This window comes from Gracilinanus agilis, chromosome 4 (assembly GCF_016433145.1).
Source record: "Gracilinanus agilis isolate LMUSP501 chromosome 4, AgileGrace, whole genome shotgun sequence".
Lineage (NCBI taxonomy): Eukaryota > Metazoa > Chordata > Mammalia > Didelphimorphia > Didelphidae > Gracilinanus > Gracilinanus agilis.
Window position 1 is genome coordinate 377158570 of NC_058133.1, and position 12121 is coordinate 377170690.

A 12121-nucleotide genomic window follows, 5' to 3' on the forward strand; every position below is an offset into this window, starting at 1 on the left:
GAAGGAAGCAGGAGTGGGACGTTTTTCTTTGGAGAAGGGGAGCGGAGTGTGGTGGGAGATAGGCAGGAGCAACAGGGTACCACATCTGATCCGAAACAAATTGTTTCCTGTAAAGGAAAGGGAGGCAGCCTTAGTAGTAGCAGCCAATATCCAAAGGGTTGGGGTGTGTGGCAGAGGCCAGACTGGTCTACAAGGAACACGAAGAGACAAGGAATTCGAGCACAATGACTCATTTACAAGCAGGTCTATCTCCAGAGACACTGGAAAAAGCCCGGCTGGAGCTGAATGAGAACCCAGACACCTTGCACCAGGACATTCAGGAGGTGCGGGATATGGTCATTACCAGGCCAGATATTGGCTTTCTTCGCACTGATGATGCCTTCATCTTACGCTTCCTGCGGGCCAGGAAGTTTCATCACTTTGAGGCTTTCCGCCTCCTGGCCCAGTACTTTGAATACAGACAGCAGAATCTGGACATGTTTAAAAGCTTTAAGGCTACTGACCCTGGCATCAAGCAGGCTTTGAAGGATGGCTTCCCTGGAGGATTAGCCAATCTTGACCACTATGGCAGGAAGATCCTAGTCCTCTTTGCAGCCAACTGGGACCAGAGCAGGTAAATCTTCAATCCAGCCCTTGCTGCAGTCCAAACTTTTGCAAGGGATCTGGGAGGAATTGTTTTTACTAACACCTTTCCCAGGATTTAAATTGAGCAGAACACTTAGGTTCTGAAATCTGATAACTTTTTTTATGTGGCCACCAGATGCTGGGGTTAACCCAGGTAAAATGCTTTCAGAAGTCAAAGGGAGGAAGAGAGCAAACTCCTTTTCTAATTCGATTTAATAAGCACTTATTAAGAACCTGCAGAGCACTTTAGCTAGGGGGCGGGATGAGGGGGAAAGAAGGAAGATACAAAATTTAGATAAAATAGGATGCCTGCCTCTGACTTGATTACTAGCCAATCCCTATTGGTCTATATGATTATGGCCAGGCTTTCATAACCATATGGCTGAGAGTTAGCCAAGTAGGATCATAGAGCAGTGGCTACTCTTATCCCTATCTAACATTTCATAACCTCCGAAGAAACTTTATTGGGATGTCAGGAAAAGAGAATAGAAACATACTTTTGCTTCCTTATTCTCTGACCCTAAAAAATGTCCTTAAAGAGGTTCCTACATATCTTGTATGCTTAAGTATTTTTGCTTTTAAGGAAATATTCAGCCAGATGGAGATAGTTTCTTTACTTGGGGACATCAGTGCTAAGCGATGTGTAGGTGAAAGGATAATAAGATGAGTGTCACTTCAATAAAAGATACCTTTTGAAGGCTAAGAGTGCCTTAAAAATATTGAGAAGAAAGCTTGATTGGTGTGCTTATTCCTATGGCTGTCACTAATATTAAACAAAAAAATGTGCTTCCTGTGCAATGATATTGTTCAGAGTGGTGGGGAAAAAAGTAGAAAATATTCAGATAAGTTCATGAGGAAATTGCTTTAGGTATCTGTATATTTAAAAAAATAGAGATATTGTACCATTTAGATTTTGATGCTAGCCAAAAGAATGCAAATCACTTCTTTTCTAATATCTTATTCCAGGTCAAAAAATATATGAAATTAAAAAAAAGGCTTTTGTACTAGTTAGTTTCAGCTAAGGTTCAAAGTTGAATGTAGGACTTGAAACTATGTCCAACACTCTTATTTTTAATGTTTTTTATTTTAAAAAGTTGCATTTTAATTTTTTAATAGGTACTTTGATATCTTTTTGGAGCTTTTATGGGAAATCTTTTTCATATTTACTAAGAGTTCTTATAGATAGTTCTTGTTAGTCTTGAAATTTTAAAATACAAATGTTTGTTTTCAAGAACAACTGATTTTTCAGCAAAAGGTGTGTGTGTGTGTGTGCATCTGTATTAGTAAGAGGTAGCAGTTTGCTCTTGTAGTATTGTGTCAAAGTAAACTCTAATTGTTTCTCAGATAAACTTGGTGACAGATAATCAAGAAAGAAAATCAAGAGTCAAGATGCATTGGGTGGTTGGTTGGGAGGGGGGAGAATGTGAAGCATGGCTGGGAAAGTGATTTTAGTATAAAGAATTTCTGCTCAAATATAAGAAACAACTATATCAAAGTTTTGTATGAAGATGATGATCCTTAGATGACAGGAGTTACCCTTCTCCAGTTTTTGATGAAGAAAGGAAGCTTAAAGCTGTCTATTTGATACCCCTTTTTGAATTCAATTTCTCTTTCAAAAGTGACATACGTACACTTGAAGTGAATTGTGGAATATGTAAGCCATTAATTGGACAAATCAAAATGTAAAGAATTTATTTAGAAGGAAATTAACATTTTATGTACCAGTTTTAAGTGAATGTGAGTTTTTTTTAGCTACAAGAAACCATGAACTGAAAAATTTCAATTTTAAACACAACATGATGTGAGCTGTAGACAGTATTCCAAAGGGAATCTCATTCACTATGATACGAATACATATTAAACTTATTTTCAATTAGAATCAGTTAATATTCATCTTCTGATTTGTATATTAGTCTGAGGTTGCCTTTGTGGTTTAGTATAAAGGGCAAGGGACCTAGAATTGGTATAGCTAGACTGCAGTTTTATCTCTGCTGTTGACTAACTTTGTGAAACTGGATAGGTCCCTTAACTTCTTGGAGTTTCAGTTTGCTCATGAGTTGTGTATAAATTATCTTCAAGAGCCTTCCAAAGTCTAGATTTCTATGAACACAGTTTCAGCTTTACATGGGAAGGTAGAAACCCTGAAATGCCTCAAAAAGTTGTGTTTTGTTCATTTTTTTCATTTGTTTAAATGAAAAGGACATTGAGATATGATTGTCAAAATAGAGATTTCCTTTGGGTGATGGAAAGTGATATATTGATTGATGTGAAAGTTGGCTTCATCAAATTAACCAAATATGTTAATACTTTTTATTTTAGTGAAAGTAGATTATAACATAATTATATAAAATTAGAAAATTCATTTGGCAAAGCTTTTTTGAGAACTGATTATATGAAAGGAACTATTAGGCCCTCTTGAATTTTAGTAGTGGAAGAGACCTAAATTTTAAGTAAGAGAAAATAACTTTGGAATAATCAAGAAGGTCCGGAATATTAAGTTAATTTCGTGTGCAATATTAGATATTAGATCATAGATCTTGAGTTGAAAGAGACCTTAGATGTCATCATTTTATAGATACAGAATTTAAAAGCCAAAGAAATCATAGAATCATAGCTCATACATAGATCTAGAGTGGGAAGGTTACTTGGTCCCATCTCCTCATTTTTTGGAAAACAAACCTGGAATGTGCAAAAGGGAAGTGAAGTGAGTTTCCCAAATTGCACAGTAGTAAGTGATGGAACTAGAATTTAAATTTATATACTCCAACTCCATGTTCTGCTCATTTTAATATACCATGCTGTCTCGGTTTTGTCTATTAGACAGACATGATTAAAAGTGACTTGCATAGTTTTACACAAATTTTTTTTCCCCGTCCCTCTGTTCCACATGTAAATCTACTTGGAAGAGGTGAAATCAGTCAGTGGGTAGGCTTATTTTGGGGGACGGCATGTATAGTGAAACTAATTCACTTAAACACTTGTACCCTAGTCAGATTTCTCTTATAATCTTGGAACTGTGAAGAACACCTGCCCTTCTGTCCATCTCATTCTCATCGCCAGGCTACTTCATCAGCTCCAACCTTCATCCCTTTTCCTATTCTTTTGCACCTGCTCTCTTAGACATTTACTATAATCTTCAGTCTTTTAAAGTTTCAGTGATTCCACTGAATGCTCAATACTTCAAACTCAGTTTCCAATCTTTCCCTGACACTTTCCTGCCTTTCCTCCCCAAACTTTTTGCTTTCCTAATATGGTTTCAACTCACCTGAAAAATTCTGTTCTCTGCTCCTCTTTCTCCTCACTCAGCTCCTTACCTGTCCAATAATACTCAAGACTTACGAAACTAGTCAATCCCTGATCATGAATCACTTACCTTGACCAAAGATAAAGCCAGTGTGCTGGTTGGACATTCGGAGCTCTCTTTAGAGTAGCTTTCATGAGTGTCTTTAAGTTATTAGAAATCTGGGTATGGATGGTATGGATGATTTACTGAGGGATAATCCAGAAACAGGAGTGGAAGAGACGATTCTTCTCCCCTGCCTTTCTTTACCCTCCATAAAGTATTGCTTTCACTCTTTGTTATGTTTTCTAGGAGATTTGTCAAACCAGATTAATTGAAGAATTGACCTGCTTAATAGGTTAGAAATGGTGACTTATGTTTCTTTTGTATTCTGCAAAGCTCCTAATACTGTGCCTGCAATAAGCTCAATAAGAACTGGCTGAATTCAACTGGGTGGTTACCTATGAGTAGGTAGTTAGTTGACACCTATTTTCCTAAATTTTAGATTTGGGGAATTAGCTGGTGTAGCTGCATAGGAGACTGCTGGAAAAAAGTAAACATGGGGGAGGGGATACCAACCATCCATAAATGAAATAGAATAATGCAAAGCCTAATCCAGTTATTGTAAAATACTGGCATGCTTCCAGAGATCTTGGAGGATACATTTGATCATTTTTCTCCCTCTCAAGCATACCAGGGTAAAAGTACAATATTCAACCCACCACCCCCACCCCAAAAAACTGGTATGTTAGAGGCATTCCTGTTAAAATGCCTTACTGTGTGGTCTCTGAGGGTTTTCTTCCCCCTTTTGCTGAAAGGAATAGGCATATATGATATATTGAGCAAGCTGTTACTTGGAATAGATCAATAACATTTTTGCTTCTTTATTTTAGATTGTCTAACATAATTTTTAAACACAAGAAAAAACTGAAGAATGAAAAACAATTTGTCTGAATTCATGTCATTCTACCAAGGCGTAATAACTCTCTCATTATAGTACATAATATTTATAGATATATATAGTGAGATTGGCTTCATAAACTCTGAATAACAGCATATAATTCAGTTTAAATAATCAGATATCTAGTGAGTTGCCTGCTGTATTCAAGGCACTGAATACATGTTGTAGATATTTGTTGGTATTGTTGCTCTCTTCTTCACTTTCATCCTTTTCCTCTTTCCTGACCAGAATCTGTGTCTAAGGTCTCATTCATAGATTGCCTTACTCTAGATTGATTGTGATATTTGCTTCATCTATTTTCTGTCCTTTGGGTCATCTAAAGTTTCCATTTTCTTTGGGCTTTTCTCCTAATTTCAGGGTGGCCTTGGTCTCCTTTTCATTCTCTAGCCCAATTAAACTTTTCTTTCTCTTTCTATCTGCAAACTAGTTTATTAAAGGGCTTGTTCTTCCCTCCTTTTCTATGCTTGGGGGTGGATAAGGTCCTTTCTTTTTATTAATATATATGTCTATGCATATAAATGTATAGACACACACATAGACATGTATGAGTACACACACAATTTCCAGTTTCTTCTTCTAATTGATTAGTTTTATTAAATATTTAAGGTGGAAAAAGATATCATGAAGTTAGAGGAGAGAAATAAAAAGAACATCTAAGAAAAGAAGGAAGCATCAGGAACAGGTAGGGGAGTAACTGGAGAAATGAAATCAATTCCAATGTCCTTTAATTGAATTACACTATAATATGCCTTGGGCAGTTAGCTGACAGTGAATAGAGAGCTGGTCCTGAAGTCAGGAAGACCCAAGTTCAAATTTGGCCTCAGACACTGGTTGTGTGACCAAAGACAAGTTATTTAACCTTTTTTTGCCTCAGTTATCTCATATATAAAATAAGCTGGAGAAGTAAATGACTTTCTAGTTTTTCTAAATGATTCAGATACTTTTTCCAAATGTCTACTTTGTCAGAAACAGATGGAAAGGAACTTGTGATTAAAAGTCTAGGAAATTTCCCCACAAAGACCTGGGGAATAGGGGGACAACCACTATATATGTATGGATCTTAGAGTAGGTTGAGACAGGAATTGAAAGTCACCTGGGCCTTCATTCCAGTGTGGCTGCCAGACTTCTTCCCATTTGGAATGTCTTTTTAGCAAATACATTGGGGACGACTGCTTTTCAAAAGTATGCAGCTCATTGCCATACTTGACCCTTTAGTTCATTCCATGAAGAAAAAAGAAGAGAAAAAAGAAGTCTAAGTTTCCCAAGAATTATTCTTAGGATCCTGGAATAAATTCCTGAAAATATAATAGGATCACTGCATTAAAAAGTGATATTTTTGGAGTCTGTTGCTAGGACTCGAAAGGGCTTTTCAGAATCATCAGACAAACCAACTGATGCTGAAAGCAATAGACACCCAAGGTAGCAGGGACTATAAGAGAAAGGTACAAAGGCAGAATATAACCCTCATCTAGAGTGGCAATTGGCATCTCTAAACTAGGGCAGCAGCTGACACCTATGAACTAGGGCTCTCCCCCAACCCTCACTAGGGACCAAAACTCATAACGCTGGGGCAGGATAGGGAAGAGCAGGTAAGGGATGCTATGTACAAATTATGTATAAGTATACACACATAATAAATTGGGAGTAATCTCTGAATGAAGGACTGGAAGGATGGAAAATAGTTCCTTAAAGAATATGGGACATTAGTTGAATTTTAAAGGAAGTTAGGAAAGCTAGGAGATAGAGATAGAGAAGGAAGATCTGGGGAACAGGCAGTGAAAATACTCAGACAAGAGATGGAGTGTCCTGTGTAAGAAACAACAAAGAGGACAGTGACATTGGATTGTAGAATATATTATGAAAAGCAGTAAGATATGAGGAGATTGGAAAGGTAGGAAAAGTTTTGAAAAGCTTCAAAAAAAACTGTGGATGTTGTCAGGAAACCTCGGGGACAATGAGTTCAAATACTGGCAGGAAAAGTGAGTTAGTCATGGTCTTATGTGAGTCTGTTTCTAAAATTTAGTGCTCGTGCTATGGCTCCAGAGTCCATCTTCCTTACATGTTTGATGGCAGTTCAGAAATCATAGTAGCTAAAGTATTTTGATAGAGAAGGGAAGGATCTGAATTGTCAAGTCAATTTTGAATGGTCTCCCATCTCAAAGATCACAGGCAGGCAGGGATCATCATATGTGGAAATTTTCAAGAACAGAAGAACCCAAATATTGGGGAACTGGACAAGGATCCAAGAAAAGAGACAGGGCAAGAGGAAAGAAGTACTAAGTAGGAAGAGGGCATGTGGCTAGAACATAAGTTATCTTGTTGGATGGAGAAAGACTAGACCCTGACAAAACAAAGATTTTTCAGGATTACAATAGATCCTCTATCGAGCAATTTATAAAACAGCCAGTGGAACAATACTTATAGTCAAGAGTATTGACTTTCAGCAGACCATTATTTAGCATTTGTTAGAGTCAGAAAGTTTCCAGGTTCATACTGAACACAAGCAGAGTAAACAGAAGACTATTAGATCATTCATTTATAGCTAGAAGGGAACTTAGAGGCCCTCTGGTCCAACCCCTTCATTTTACAGGTGAGGAAACTGAGACCCTGGAAGGTTAAGTACTTTGCTAAAGGTCACATGTATGACAAGCATTACAGGTAAACCTGGAGCCCAATGTCTCTGAGTTCAAAGCAAATACCTTTTCCATTGAACAATACTGTCTCCCCACAAAGAGTCTATTGAGCAAGACTGACCAAGATACAGTTACCCATCAAAGAAAGATGAATAATGTTTTAAGGTACTTTGAAATATGTAGTATGGGACTTAGTGACTAATATTTCCCCTTGGAAATAACAGACTAAACAATTTAGGAATGATATTAGTTCTTTAAGTCCCATGTGTGCATGTGTGTGTGTGTGTGTGTGTGTGTGTGTGTGTGTGTGTGTGTGTGTGTGTGTGTTTAAACCTTTACCTTCTATCTCAGTATCAATTCTAAGGCAGAAGAGAGGCAAGGACCAGGCAATCAGGTGAAGTGACTTGCCCAGGATCACATAGCTGGGATGTATCAGAAGTCAGATTTGAGCCCAAATCCTCCTGATTCCAAGCCTGGCTATCTATCCTTTGGGCTACCTAGTTGCTTCCAGGTAAGTATATTTTGCTAACACTACAAATAATTGAATTATTCTACTGGTCTGAAAGAGCCAGTGGCTCTTGATGCCAGATCTTTATGGCACCGATAAACCAATGGAAGAATGAAATAGTCAAAGTGGTTTTTCATTATAAGAATTTTATTTCCCACTTCTCTGTGCATAGTATTAGACATGAACTCAGTCCCTGGTCTCAAAGAATTTACAGTTTATGAGAAGAGATGTGAAGTGTGAATAACAATGCAAGACAAAAGTACCATATGCATCACAAGGCAATGTGGTGCTAAGGATGCCATGCAAGTGATGTGGCTAAGAAAATGACAGAGATGAAGGAAGAGAAATTACCGTGTTTGATTTAAGGCCATTTAGGCAAAGAGGGATGCTAGCAGAGATAGACTCAAGGCCAAGATGACCTGGTTTCAAGCCTAGCCTCTGACACATATTGGCCTGTCTCCATGGGCAAATTACTTAGCCTTTCAATGCTCTAGGCAATTCTGTAAGGATGTTAATTTCAAAGAGCTGATTTGGATTGTATAGGGTGTTTTCTCAATAAAAATTCTCCATACCATTGGTCTGATTCCTGTATTTTCCTAGACAAACAAAACTTCAAATGAATTATTTAGATATATTCAGTTTTCCTTCTGCCACTGAAGATAGTGAATTGTTTATATGGACAGTCCCTAACTTATATAAAGATAGCATAATTTTAAATATGATTAAAACATCTGTGGTTTAATCACCACAGATATTCCCTAAGTGACAGAAATTCCAATTTCATTACAACTTGATACATAGTCTTTGATGGTTTCTGTGCCTGAAGAATTAATCATTTTGTGGTTAAGTATCTCCAGACTTTGTGACTTGGGGAAGAGAACAAATATTCCTTAAACACCTACTGTGTGTCTGAAATACTTCTAAGCACTTTACAAGTATTTCATTTGATCCTTATACCAATTCTAGAAGATTAGAGGCTATTACGATCTCATTTTACAGTTCAGGAAACTTAGGTAGACAGAAGTTAGTGACTTTCCAGTGTGGTCACTGGATAATGACCTGCCTAGGATCACACATACTTGGTAAATGTCTGTTTACACACACACACACACACACACACACACACACACACACGGGAGTTAAAGAACTAATATCATTCCTAAATTGTTTAGTCTGTTATTTCCAGGGGAAATATTAGTCACTAAGTCCCATACTACATATTTCAAAGTACCTTAAGATCACTCTGTCTTTAGGCTCAGAATTATGCACAGGTCCTCTGGTCCTTAGATTGTCAACATGCACTCTATTGACAGGGTTACAATGAAAGTCTTTTCAGCTTACTATGACTTTAAAGGACTTGTGTTCTATTGACGTAGACTTTGAGAACCTAGGGCCAACTTCCATTTAGCACTATTTCTATTAGTGGGGTATAGATTTGAATATAACATTAAAAATGCTCTGTATTTGACAGTTTCCTCACCTTGGAGTTCTCCGTGCCAATGAAAACACAGATCCAGTTCAATCACTGACCCCTTTGAAAAAAAACAACACTTTAATGTTTCCCCAAAATTAACCTGCTCATCATTTCTTATGGCACAGTAATATTTCATGACAATTAAATGCCACAACTTATTTAGCCATTCCCAGTTGATGGGATGAAGATCGAAATGAGCAGAACCAAGAGAACATTGTATACAACAGAAATATTGTTTGAAGAATGACTTGTCTATGTCCACCTCCAGAAAAAGAACTTATAAGCAGAAATAAATAAGACAATTTACATGTACATATATCTTTTTGTCAAATGATGTCTTCTTTCATGGAGGAGGGGACAGAGGGAGTTAACTGCCTATTTTAATGTAACAAACAAATTAATTAATTAATTTAAAATTTACCCCTAAAGTTCTTTTCTTAAGACTTATGGTGACCATAAAAGTTACAATTGAGAAGACTTCGAGTTCTCAAAGATCACAACAGCTAAGTAAGTGCTTTGTCAGGGCCTGATAAATTGAAAAATTCTTTGAGTTTGAGACAGATTGAAGAGTCTATCCCCTGAGGACTAATCTAGGTATATGTGAAAAGTTCCACTACCAGTTTGGCCACAAGATGACAATTTTTTCCACTAGAACATCTTTCAAAGATCATCTCTTGTATGAACTGATGTAGAGTGAAGTGAGCAGAAAAAAGATAATTATTTGTACAAAAAAGCATTGTAAAAATAACTTTTAAAGCCTTAAGAACACTCATCAACACAATGGCCAACCATGATTTCAGAAGACCATGAAACATGTTACTTATAATGAAAAACATTTCTGATAGAAGAACATGTCCTGTTCACGGTCACTCTGAGAATTTGTTTTGCTTGACTGTTACAAGGGTTTGGTTTTTCTTTTTTCTTTTTCTTTTCTTCCTCAATAGTCAAGGAGAGGTATAAGAGAAATAAATGCTTTTTTTACTTGAAAAAATAATTTAGAAATTGCATTTAATTTTCAACTACTAAAAAATGCCTCACAGGGTTGATAGGAAAATTAAATGAGATAATGTCTATAAAGCCATTTGCAGGCCTTAAAGCAGCATCTAAATGCTATCTATTCTTATTATCTTTACCTATTAAAGCACAGAAGAAATACAGCCCATACTGATGAAGTCAAGGATCCTTGAAGCATGAAAAAATGCAGTTGAATCAGGCACAGGGAGAATTCTGGTTCATTTGACAAGAAAAACACTGTAAGAAAAATCTTAACTGGCCATGAACCTAGAGAACAATTCAAACAATACGACATAAGTAAATATTTGCTTTCGTACTCTAGTAATACTAGTGTACTAAAACATATACAAGTCTTTTAATTTGATGGGGTTTGAAATTTGTGAGAACTAATAGCAAACAATTTAAATAGAAATTACCTGATTAATTTCCAATCTTTAATGTCTTTCAAACTAGTAGTGGATTGTGGGTATGGGCGTGTATGTTATATGTTTATATGTGTGCATATGCATCTATGTTCTGGATGGAATGTGAGAATAAATAGATTTAAGAGGAAGCTATTATTAGTTAGATACTCGTTTCATGGAATTCTGTGTTCCATCTGAATAATGGAAGGATATAATTGTCTTTTGGATATGGCCATATTTTTCCACCATTATCAGAACTAATTCCTTCTGGCACTAGTGGCACTCATTTTCTACATTTTCTTCAAAGAAAGGTGATTTTTCTTCCCATGTTTCATCTCTCATGTTTCCTTTAGTCTCATTTATCTTCATTCCCACAAAATAATAGCTCAGAAAGCTAATATACTAAGATCAGTGATAAAAGCTGGATGTATTTTTTTGAAGCACATGCTTTTGTCAGTATTTTTACAGAAAACTTAGTTCTTTCTTGTCCTATCCTAAATGTATGTGTAATTTTGCTGTTTCTTTTCTTCCTAAATTCTCCCTGCTGCAACCAGTCAGATCTAAAGAGTTCAGAAAGATATACCATCTAAACTCAATTTTATGTCAATATTGACTTCATAATCTTTCTTGTAAAAAACATATTATGCCTTTGAGAGATAAAAAGACAAGTTTTATTTCCCCTCATATTTATAATTTCTTCTAAGAAGTAATGTGCATTGGTGTGTGAAGATCACTGGATTAGGAGCCAAAGGACTTGGATTAGAGACTTGGTTTGTTATATGTGTCCTTCTGGGAAAGTCATTCAATTTCTTTAGGGTTCAATGCCCTTTTCTGTAAAATGAGAGAATTGGACTTGATCATTTCTAAGATGTCACCTCAAAAATCATGTAATCTGACATAGTTACACCTAAGAGGCCAAAAGAGTTAGTTGTTTTTCTCTATCAGCTAGATGGTATAGTGTTCAAGTTCAAATACAGTCTTGGACACTTACTAGTCATGCAACCTTAGGAAAGTCAATTTAGCTCTGTCTCCTTCAGCTTACCTGAACTGTGAAATGAGGATAAAAGTAGAAACTACCATTCAGTTGTTTCATAGAGAATCAAATAAGATAATATTTGTAAAGGGCTTAGCACAGTTCCTATCAACAGTAAGCATTTAATAAATATTATTTCCTTCCTCCCTCCCTTCCTTCCTTCTTTCCTCCCTCCCTCCCTCCCTCCCTC

General features: G+C 36.5%; 1 protein-coding gene across 1 annotated transcript in view; it reads left to right on the plus strand.

The window, feature by feature from the left end:
* The first annotated feature begins 224 nt into the window (after nucleotides 1–224).
* Nucleotides 225–12121, plus strand: part of CLVS2 (clavesin 2) — a 97210-nt gene continuing 85313 nt past the window's right edge. The window contains exon 1 of the mRNA XM_044676015.1: nucleotides 225–613. Within this exon, the coding sequence (XP_044531950.1) occupies nucleotides 225–613 (389 nt within the window). The remainder of the gene's footprint in view (nucleotides 614–12121) is intronic.